The sequence below is a fragment of the Protobothrops mucrosquamatus genome, unplaced genomic scaffold (genome assembly GCF_001527695.2).
Source record: "Protobothrops mucrosquamatus isolate PMUCROS unplaced genomic scaffold, P.Mucros_1.0 scaffold1362, whole genome shotgun sequence".
NCBI classification, from domain to species: domain Eukaryota; kingdom Metazoa; phylum Chordata; class Lepidosauria; order Squamata; family Viperidae; genus Protobothrops; species Protobothrops mucrosquamatus.
Window position 1 is genome coordinate 176,983 of NW_015387553.1, and position 12,079 is coordinate 189,061.

General features: G+C 42.5%; 1 protein-coding gene across 1 annotated transcript in view; it reads left to right on the forward strand.

The window, feature by feature from the left end:
• Positions 1-1,163: 1,163 nt before the first annotated feature.
• WNT10A (Wnt family member 10A) overlaps positions 1,164-12,079 on the forward strand; it is a 36,623-nt gene continuing 25,707 nt past the window's right edge. Inside the window, exon 1 of the mRNA XM_015821612.1 lies at positions 1,164-1,464. Coding sequence (XP_015677098.1) covers positions 1,164-1,464 — 301 coding nt within the window. The remainder of the gene's footprint in view (positions 1,465-12,079) is intronic.

Here is a 12,079-nt window from a genome sequence, read left to right on the forward strand (position 1 = left end):
GGCAGCTAGAGAAATTGAATAAAATAAATAAATAGTTCAAGTCAGGTGCCGTACAGTATTCAATTATAGAAGATTTGTGTGCCAGAAGACTTATTTGTATAATAGATTTACTTCTGATTTCTATCTGAATAGAACAACACAGTGCTGCAGAGATGCATGACATACTTTCTCTCTGCGGGTACTTACGAACTAGTAAGCTCTGCTGTCAACTCTGATTATATCAGCATTGTGTCTGGACAGAGAGCAGACTGAGTAGACACAGCAATCTTCTGCTGTGCAAGAGCATGTTTTGAATTAGGGTTAGGAAATACCTCCTGATACTTCAGCTGCACTGTTTCTGAATCTCTTGGCCATGGAAGAAAAGAAATAATGCCTGCCACAACAGCCAGATGTTAGTACCTTAGAGAGAAAGGCTTGTTTCCCAGCTGTTCCTTGCCTTTCAGGTCCCAGTGGCCAAAGTTAGAGAGCAAAAGGATTGATAAAGCTCCCCTAATCTTCAGATGTTCCAGCTGTCTCTCTGTTCTAAATCTAGAGGATCTAACTTTGCAGGTTAGAGATTCCAGCCACTAAGAGAACAGCCAGATGTGGTCCTTCACAAGACCCAACTTCTTTACCCTTCTTGCTGCTTTTGATGCCATTGAAGTTGCTGCAGGTTGGGCCTCAGGAGGCCAAAATGAAAATATTCTTGAAGCAAGCAAGACGAAAACTGCTAGATTTACAGTGTTTCTCAACCTTGACAATTTTAAGGCATGTGGACTTCAACTCCCAGAAATCCACAGCCAGCATGGGAGTTGAAGTCCACATGCCTTAAAATTGTCAAGGTTGAGAAACACTGTGCTAGAAGGATCATGAGGCAGAAGGCAATTTAATTTCTTCCTTGCCCAAGATAACTGCAGTGGTTACATGTTTATATGTAGAACAGAATCTGGAATTTTTATTCTTTTCGTCTTTTATTAGGAAAAGAAATGATCTAGCCTTGATGATGACAGGATGTCGAAAGTGTGTGAGTGACCCTCACGTCTTATAAAGTTAGCTCCAGCAAACATCATAGCTGTAGGCATCATGTCAAAATCTTCACCTTTTAAAAAATCTTTGGGGATGGGTGGATGGATGGATGGATACACAGATAGATGAGGTGTTTAGAAGAAAAGTGCTCTTATAACATGGTGGCGACATTGCTGATGGTCTGTTTCCTTTCCAGCTCCTTCTCTAATGAAATCCTGGGCCTGAAACTGCCTCTGGAGCCTGTGCTGAATGCAAACACTGTCTGCATGAACTTGCCTGGTCTGACCCGGCGGCAGTTGGAGGTTTGCATACGGAATCCTGATGTGACGGCATCTGCCATTCAGGGCATCCAGATTGCCATCCATGAGTGCCAGCACCAGTTCCGTGATCAGCGTTGGAACTGCTCTAGTCTGGAGACCAAGAATAAAATCCCCTACGAAAGCATCATCTTCAGCAAAGGTGAGAATTTGCCTCCCTACCAGAGGCCCTGTAAAATCTCCAGAAGTTGATAATGTTTGGGAAGAGGCTAAGCTGCTTACGGATCAAGCAGCGGACTCATTCAAGAAGTTGTGACGTTAGAATTTGTTCTAGAATTCAGCAGCTTCTCAGAATGATCAGGTGATATAATTGGGTTAAGTTACAGAGTTCCCCCCAGATCACCTATTGCAGAGGTCCCCAACCTTTTGGGCACCAGGGACCGGTTACATGGTTTTTCCACGGACCGGAGGGGGTGTGGTTTTGTGTGCTGCCTGCATCCTGCAGATGGGGCCTTGCTTACTTGTGCGGCCCGGTTGCTGGCATGCCGCAGCCCGGTACTGGTCCATGGACCGGGGGTTGGGGACCCCTGACCTATTGTATATAGGTAGTCCTTGACTTATAACAATTCATTTCGTGACCATTCAAAGTTACAATGGCTCTGAAAAAAAATGACATGACTGTTTTTCACAGTTACGACCTTTGCAGCATCCCCAAGATCACATGGATCAAAATTGAGATGCTTGGCAGTTAGTTCATATTTAGGATGGTCTCAGTGTCCAGGGGCTCATGTGATCAACTTTTGTGACCTTCTCACGAGCAAAGTCAATGGGGCAGCCAGATCCACTTAACAACCATGTTACTAATTTAACAACTGCGGCAAGGAGGGTCATAAAATGGGGCAAAATTCACTTAACAAATGTCTCACTTAACAACAGACATATTGGACTCAATTGTGGACATAGGTTGAGGACTACTAGTATTTGGTGCATTTATTTCTGCCCTTCCAGAAAAAAATACCTAAGGAAATAGGAAAAACCAAGAAGCCATTAAACATACCTCAAAATAATAAAAAACAAAAATAATGAAAATATCCACATCAGAATAAACAATTTACCATAAGACGGTGCCAAAATAAGAGCAGATTCTAAAGATCAGCATGTTTAGTAAAGAAAAAATTCAGATAAGAAGAAATAAAAGTTTCAGCCAATGCAAGCTGGATCTGCTAAAATGATAGGCTAATCTTTCTCTTGCTGGCTGTTGTTTATTATAATTTTATTTGGCTACGGAATACATTTATATAGCTGCCCATCTTATATTGAACTCTAGTTTGTTTTTTAAGGGAGAATCCAATCATTGTGTTTTAAATTTTGTATGAAAAAGTAAAAGCTCCTTCAAGCTCCCCACAGCTCCTGGTGCTTCATAAATTTTTCTGTGTAGTTTTCCTCGTAACAGTATAGAAAAGATTTCCCGTTTCCTTCTTCTGGGATAATTTCCCAGTTTCCCAGTTTTTCCTCTGTCATGGAATTCCCTGGGGCTTTCCCATCCATATATTAAGCAGTCTCAGTCTGCCAATAGCACCCAGCCAAGATCAGTCAGGTCCTACTACTGCTGTGACAAAAACAGAAATATAAAATCAGGGAAGATCTGTCGACATTTAAAATAAAGCCAATGGGAATGGATTGGAACATTGCATAAGAGACTAGTACAGTGGTGGCGAACCTTTTAGAGACCGAGTGCCCAAACTGCAACCCAAAACCCACTTATGCATCGCCGGGTGCCGGGTGGGTGTGGCCACTGAGTGGGCGTGGCCATCGAACTGTCGGCTCGTGCTCATTCGCTTGCTCGCTCGGTGTCTCCTCCAACTTGTGCTCGCTCTCTCGCTGTCTGCAGCAAATGCTGCTTCCGCCGAAAGTTGCTCCTTTTATAGCCTCTTGCCTATTCCCAGACTGCGCATGCGTGGAGAGCTGCGCATGCGCGGAGAGGAGGAGGGAACAGCTTGGCCCAGCAATGGCTCGTGTGCCACCAGAAACGGCTCTGTGTGCCGTCTGTGGCACACATGGCATAGGTTCGCCACCATGGGCCTAGTAGATAGTCCAATGTGCTTTTCAGGATTCCTGGCCCTGGGATCCACCTCAATTGTCTAGCAGTCAGTCTGTCTTGCAAATTAAAACCCTACTGTCTCACTAGGTGGGAATCTGCCAGTTTTGGGGAGTTCTGGCAGCTTTGGGGTTTTGTTATGTATGTGCATGTGATAATCTCTTCCTGAGGTTGATCAGATATACTTGGGGTGTGTGTGTGTGTGTGTGTGTGTGTGTGTGTGTGTGTGTGTGTGTGTGAGAGAGAGAGAGAGCGCTATATTACATAAGTTAATGTAGTACAGTAGCTCTTCTTCAGGTATCAGGATGTTTCAAATTCCTTCCCAGTTGGAAAGCCATGTCAGATAAATTGGGTAATAACACGTTGAGATAGTTTGTTGTAGACAGGCAGGCACTTCAGATGCTTATCATGAAAAACTTTTACGGAAGATGTTTCACTGCTAATTGGAAGAAACAATTCCCTTCCACGGGGCTTTGTTAATTGCTGGAACTCACTACCACAGGATATATTTCATAGCCCAGGGGTAGGCAACCTTGGCTCTTTTATGACTCGTGGACTTCAACTCCCAGAATTCCTGAGCCAGCATGGCTAAGCATGGAAATCTCTTCCCTCAGCATGGCTGGCTCAGGAATTCTGGGAATTGAAGTCCACGAGTCATAAAAGAGCCAAGGTTGCCTACCCCTGTGACATAGCCTGAGAATTTAAGATGAAAAGGAATTGGAATCTCCACATGACAGAATAGCAAGGCTTCTATATAACTTCTTATAGGTTTAGCTTTGTGGTGCTTAGTGTCAGTTGTTGCTTCTTTGCAGACACATTGTGTGGTTCTTGGGGAACAAAGTAGCTCCCTGCTTCTTGATTGAATACAAAAACTCTCACACCGTTGGCTAAGTCCATCTCCTTTGGATACATATGTGCATATTAGAGAATGACAGCTACATCAGCAGCTCTTATTGGCATCAACAGAAAAAAGACATTTATTTGTTTTTTTATTGTAGAGGTAATTTGCATCTCAGTATGTCTCAAGATTTGGGTTGCTTACAAGTCTTGTTCCTAGTAACCTAAAGTGGGCAGATCCTTTGAATCATTCTTGCCTTTACTGCTGCCATTAGCTCCATCATTTTTCCATTTGTTTTTGATCTTTTACACCCCAACATTTCCCCTTCCAATTATATGAGGAAGGAAACCTCCATCTTTCAAGGCTCAGGAGTTGGTTGTTCTTCTCCTTCCAATCTTGGTTTATCTGGATGGACTGAATTGATTGGACACCAGGAATCTGCTTCTGGCTAATGTAATGGGGAAATTTAAGGTAGATGTGAAACAATTGTGTTGCTTGCAAACAAAACAGCAATGAATTTTCTGTTGCGCTGGATCCCTTAGTTTAAGGGATCCAGCCAGGTACGCACTGCCTAGTATTGTTTTGCTGATAATTTGCAGTTGAAAATCATGACAAGAGTTGTGTCTGCACACTCTGCAGTTTCAACATGGATGCATTGAAGGATTTCTGGAATTTCTTCTGCATCATTGCCTTTTTGGCAAAACATACGATGTTCACATAATCCCTAATTTTGTATGCTTAGACAAAAAAAAATGGTGCTGTCCCACTGGGTTTTTTTATTGTGACTTAAATCTTTCTTTCATTAGAAGCATCTTTCTTGCTCATGGAATTGAGCCCTGGGCAGCTGAACTATTGAGGGTGAAGAAACAATGTGGCAAAAGAAGGAAGGAAGGAAGGAAGGAAGGAAGGAAGGAAGGAAGGAAGGAAGGAAGGAAGGAAGGAAGGCCTCATCTCCCTTTTCCCTTCCAGGAAGACTTCCGTGCAGGGCTTGTATGCCATTCCTGGACCACCTCACTCTCATCCCAAGCTATCATTCCCTAGAGCAGCTAACCTGGGTTTTTTTGTGCTTAGTTATGGCACATTTCTCTTATTTGCAGTGCTCAGACCCCCACAAAGCTTGGAACAGGCTGTTTTCCCATTTGAGGGAAGCCTCCCTTGAAGCTTGCTAGTAGGTTTCCCTGCCAAGAGAAGCACAGAATTTCCCTGCCAAGAGAAGCACAGTTAGATAGCTTTAGCGATGTATGTGTTTTTTATGTGATGCCTTTTAAAAATGTAATCTCTTGATATATTCTACAGCACAAGCTACAAATGGGATGGATTCCTAAATACATATGTATAGAAGTCAGAACGACGAGCAAATGTGGTAGAACCTACTCTGTCATCCTGCATGCTTTAGGATTCATTGCAGTTATTCAACTTTGCAGTGTTCTTTTTTAGAAAGACTGTGGGTGCCCTTGGGATGGGCAAGGTAAATATCACACGTGCCACAGCTCAAATGATACAAATCACATATTGTGCATCATGTGCAACAGATACAAATTACGTAATTCACATTAGCTGAATCATGATGTCATTGAGATTTCTACTGGCACATGTGGGGAAAAGCCTTGTTAGATGGATACTTTCCCTCCTCTTGTTTCCTTCTTGTGCTTGGCTTATAGAGCTTTATAGCTCCAGGCCTGGTTTCATAGTTATATCTAAACCATTATTATATTTTGTTCAGAGAATCTTTGAAATGGGTAGGTTCTTTGGATCCATGCTGCAGGGCTTCCATTTGAGGCAGCATTACGTGACAGAGCAAAATTCTAGTCACAAACTCTTTCTCTGTTCTGCATGTAACCAGTTATGAATCTCTTTTTGCTGCCTATAAATGAGACTGTGGCACCTCAAAATTCCTTGCAATTCAAAGCACAATTGACATCAGAATAGTAGGAATAATGGTGCTATTTCCAAGAGTAAAAGGATTGGTAGAACAAATAATAAAGCCAGAATAATGCAGAGTAAAGTATTTTCTTCTCTGTGTAAGATTTCAGAAATTTGGGCAAGGTGGAAGAGTTGAGTTGTACAGTATGATGCTGTACTTATATGACTCCTTTTCGTGTGATGTGGAAACAGTTGTGAAAGGATATTATGCAAGTGAAACATATTAGTGTTTGCCACTCTGGTCTTGTGCAAAAGGCAAACTACTGAAGCAATTTTCAGGCTTTCACAGAGAATAAATAGTGCAAGTCAACCATCACCTGGAAAACAGTGGGAAAATCCCTCTTCAGACAGAATAAGGGAAGCAGATACCAAGTCATTTGCATTTACTATTCCTTCATCTTGTTGCTTGTTTGTCCATCTTTTTCTTTACCTTTGTTAATAGTAGATAATGTTTCAGTTTTAAAAAAACAAACCTAACTTGGATTTCTCTTTTGTTCCTACTCCCCTTCCCAACAGTTAGTTTTGTAGTTTGATATTATGTATTTACAGTAATGCAGATCCCTTGTTGCAGTTCGCTTCTTATGGTAGTGGAAGGGAGACAATATAAAGGAGGAAGATAGAGAGTCAGAGGAAATAGGACAAAGAATAAGAGAAATGGAGATGGATGGATAGAGAAGTGAAATAGTTGTTCCCCTCATTCTGCAAAGATACATTCCTTACTTTTCTTTTGTGTACATTTAGCTGTGACCCATTACAGATAGTCCTCGAGTTACAACCACAATTAAGCCCAAAATTTGTGTTGCTAAGCAAGGCAGTTGAGTAAGTTTTGCCCCACTTTCTACACAGTTAAGTGAATCATGCAGCTGTTAAGTGAATTATGCGGTCGTTAAGCGAATTGGTTTCTCCCATTGAGTTTGCTTGTTGGAAGCCAGGTTACAAATGGTGATGGTCACATGACCCTGGGACAGTGCAAGCATCATAAATACATGCCAGTTGCCAAGCGCCTAAATTTTGGTCACGTGACCATGGGACGCTTCAACAGTCATAAGTATGAAGCCAGTCATAACTCTTTTTTCAGTCGTATTATTACTTCAAACAGTCACTAACCGAATGGTTGCAAGTCAAGGACTAGCTGGACCTGAGACTTTTCCTCATTTTGTAGTGGACTTTGAAGACTTCTGTGGAAGCTACCATTGGTAGAGCTGCCTGGCTAGAAGGGCAGAACCACTGGACCATCATTGTGACTTTGCCTGTTATTTGAGCCCCAGGCACTGAACCCGTGACCCCGTTAGGCACGTACATCTTCTGTTATGATTTCCCTAGGGCCACGTTGTGTCTTCCTCAAAGGTATCAGAGTAGAGGGTGTGCTGCCATACCAAGGAGAGAGATATCTTAAATCCAATTTGGCCTAGGGCTCGTCCTTTAATCTGGATTTGGTTTCAGCTCATTTCAGGCTGGAATGTTTAAACCTCTGCCTAGACACGGGTCCCACTACCAGACATGACTTGAAATGCTGTTTGCACTGGGCCTTAGCTTTCTGCAAAACGGGGCAGGGATGCCCTATATTCTAAGTCTGTTGTAACTGAAAAACAAAATAAAACATCAAGCTAGTGAAGATGAATTGGCACTCCAAAGCTAATAGTGGCATCTGGAGTACAGAAAGATGACACACTCCAAAACGCACCCAGAGTGATCAAGGTCTCAGGGGCTCTTTTGGAAGATGGAGGGAAGCAAGTTATGATCTGCCGTGAAAAGCTAAAGGTCTGGCAAGTTGCCAGTCCCTGGCGGGTTCACCTGCAGTTTAATTAGGAAAAGAGGGAGGAGGGACTGAGGAGAGAAGCAGGAGGCATGTTTCAACTGGCTGTATGCATAGCCTTTGGAGGAGTAGGGAAGGGGAAGGAGTAAGCAACGGTGAAGTATTCGCGGTATGGCAAGCTTTCTAGCATCTTTGGAGTGAAATCACCTCCTTTTTGACATTATTAATAGCAGCCTTGAACTAATTGGGGAATAATCTGCTAGGACACATCCAGCAATGTTGATGTTAGACAGGTGTCACTGAAGGGATCTTAATTGGTTGTGCAAGAATTTCATCTTAGCAAAGTTATGTTGTTGGTACAGTCAGAGCTGGACGGCTTCCAGGATTTCTGCAGCTTGGATACATAACAGTCTTTCCCAATCTAGGATCTGTCAGATATGTAAGGATTCTAACTCCCAGAAACCAGAAATGATGTGATTGGGAATTTGGGGAGTTACAGCCTCACCAAATCATGGACAACTCTGTTCAGAGGAAGACAGTTCATAGAATTGCGGAGGGGGTTTTGGGGACCCCACTGCCACATCATACATTCTCTTTCTCTTGACCAGGGGTAGGCAACCTTGACTCTTTTATTATGACTCGTGGACTTCAACTCCCAGAATTCCTGAGCCAGCATGGCTCAGGTTGGAAACCTCTCCCTGTCCCCTCAGCATGGCTGGCTCAGGAATTCTGGGAGTTGAAGTCCACGAGTCATAATAAAAGAGCCAAGGTTGCCTACACCTGCTCTTGACAAAGGAAATAAGTTCATTGATTAGTCAAACAAGGATTCATGGTGTGCATTTTTCTAGCTTTCATACTGTACTTGCTGGATGAAACAGGTTTGCCTATCTGCTTGCCGACGATTCCAGTTTGTGCTGCTCTTTACCAAATCTATCATCACGCAATCATTTATGAGAAGTGAGATTGTGACATTGAATTTATGCCCACATGAGATGCCTACGGTTTCATTATACAGGTAATCCTCGACTTACAACAGTTTGTGTAGTGACCATTCAAAGTTACCACAGCACTGAAAAAAGTGACTTATGGCTGCTTTTCACACTAATGACCGTTGCAGCTTCTTCCTGGTCACATGATCAAAATTCAGACACTTGGCAACTGACTCATATTTATGATGGTTACAGTATCCCGGGGTCATGTGATCACTTTTTGTGACCTTCTGATAAGCGACCTTTTGCGACCTTCTAAAAGTCAATGGGGAGGCCAGATTCATTTAACAATTGTGTTACTAACTTAACAACTATAGTGATTCACTTAGCAGCTGTGGCAAGAAAGGCCGTAAAATAGGCCAAAACTCACTTAACACATGTTTTGCTTAGAAACAGAAATTTTGGGCTCAGTTGTGGTCGTTAATCGAGGACTAACCGTATTTGAGAAATGGCTACTGGACTGGATTAAACTTCACCCACCGGTGGAATGCTTGTGAATTCCACCTAGTGTTGATTTGTTTTTACATTTTCAACACAAAATACAGTTGGAAGCGCGAACACTGGTAAAGCAGGCATGATGGGGAAGGGGTTGAAACTTGGATGAAGTTGTCCCCTCACTCAAAAAAAATGTTTCCCCCATGTGGTAATGGTACAGTATCATTGCAGCAAAGGAAAATGGCCAGATGACTGGCCCCAATGGCTCCTTGCCTATTGTCTTTCTCTGTCCCCAGTATGGAAGACTAGGATTATGATTAGCTCGGGAACTAACCCCTTCCAGACAGCATGCAAGATCCTGCAAGGAAATACATTGGATCTATTTTATTCTGGCTCAAGCCTTGAGTTCACAGAAAGAACTCTGGTGATGGGACGTTTGGTGAAAGGAGACGCTTTCCGAAACCAGCGAAGGGCTGACAATAAATTCATATCGAAAATGAGTAACGGCAATCTTTGCTCAGAGCTCTATTCGGCTGCAGCAGCTGTGTCTTTTCAGAAGCAAAGCAGAGTGATCAACCTTGTCAGATTTCAAATATCCTCTTTCCTTAAGCATCCCAAGACTTCCAGAACAACTACGATTTCTGACCACCCTATTTCCTCCACTTTTTTTTTTTTTTTTTGCTTTAACCAAGTGGCAAAACCGTTGTGGCTTAGACTTCCTTTGTAGCCATTTCTTGCAGAGGGGGCACAGAGCATGGGTGGAATGGGAAGTTATGTGGGCAAAGCCTCATCCTTCCCCAGAGCATGTAAACTCTCACCACACACAAAAGAAACCTAACCAGGCACAGCCTTTGTGGTTGATGAGCATCACACACTGAGCTTCATTATTTGTTTTCTTACAGAGTCATAAATGGGAGTATGAGAAATGGCAAAGGAGGTTTGCAATAGTGTTTACATGGAATGGATAAGTGTTCTTCCTTTGGATAGGTGAATATCCAAATACTGATATCAGGCAAGCATAATGTATGGAAGGAAGATAAAGTTAGATCAGATACTGCTAGTGGCACCTTTTCTGGAACTGGTCTCAAACAAACCTTTTTCACTGCCCAGTCATTTATTTGTTTATTACTGCTGCTGTATTTTGCTATAATTTCCAATAATCTCCACAGGCAAATCGCCAGTGGATCCTCATTCACAGAAGCAAAGCACTTGCCCATCACCCTCCATTGTTATACAGACCACAAGCTAAAGAATCTGTTCTATCGGAGGCTGCCACATTTTTTCTCCCAGGACTCTACCTTATGTGGAAATATGTAACTGTCAGAAATTGAGCAGGGACAAGCATTTCCAAGATAGATATATAGCAAAGGGAAGGCTACCCACTTATTAGGCAAGCTGTCCTATCCCTTTTGGAAGCACGGGTCTTTACAAAAACAAAAGCAAATGCTGTTTTTGAGATACTATCACAATTCTACTGTGATATAGTTCAACATAAGTGGCAACTATCTCAACTGAGTCCTTCTTTTCCTGATATTTAGCAGATAGGGAACTCTCACCTCAACTGTGATGTGCCTTAAATGTCTTCAGGATGGGACAACCGAATATGAAGATGAAGTATGTTCTACTTTACAATACTCTACCATGAGCATATTCTATCTTGTCCTCCTTTGCATCTCAGCATATTGTTGCCAATGGGGCTGCATTTACATTTTCTGTGACATGGACTTACTTTGCCCTCTTCTATTTTCCTGCTGCATTATTTTTTCTTCTTAAGTTGGGTGTCAGTTCACATAGGATCTCTTGTGGGATTGCTACTGTAAGGCGTATTCTTCCCTGTATGCCTGGCTATTTCTCTCTCTGCTAGATTTGCTTCTGTCACATTGAAAGTAAGTATACTGTGTGTGGGTGGATAAATGCACTATGTAGATTTTTGGTACAACAGTGGGACTTCCCCCCCCCCCCCGGTCATAAGGATTATCCTACAATGGTGTGTGTGTGTGTGTGTGTGTGTGTGTGTGTGTGAGAGAGAGAGAGAGAGAGAGAGAGAGAGAGAGAGAGAGAGAGAGATTACTGGTTTTCTGCCCACTGGGCTATACACTAATCAAGGAGAGAAGCAACCTAGAACTAAGGAGAAATTTCCTGAGACTTAGAACAGTTAATCAGTGGAACAACCTGCCTCCAGAAGCGGTGAATGCTCCAACACTGGAAGTTTTTAAGAAGAGACTGGACAGCCATTTGTCCGAAATGGTATAGGGTTTCCTGCCTGAGCAGGGGATTGGATTAGATGACCTCCAAGGTCCCTTCCACCTTTATTATTGTTGTTGTTGTTGTTGTTGCTGCTGCTGCTGCTTTTGTGGCTAGAAGGTTGTTTCTTCCTTTGTTATTTGGTCCTTGCTATTTCCTTGTCTGAAAACCTTTCTAGGCTGCCACAAGATTCAAACCTGTTTGTGAAGGAGGCATTGGAACTTTTAGATAAGAATATCAGTTGCTTCCCTTTATTTATTTATTTATTTCACTAACTTCTATGCCGCCCTTCTCCCCACGGGACTCAGGGCGGCTCACAGCATGTTAAAAAAAAAAAAAAAAACAACACAAAAAACATTTCCCCTATAAAACCAATTAAAAACCAAATATATTTATGGCTGTGTCATTATTAAAATCTTTAAAAAATTATTCCCTATTTAAAATTCACCCTAGGTCAGTCCCGCTTGTTGAAAAAGCCATGTCTTGAGGGCGCGGCGGAAGGTTAGGAGATCCGGGATCGTCCGGATCTCGGGG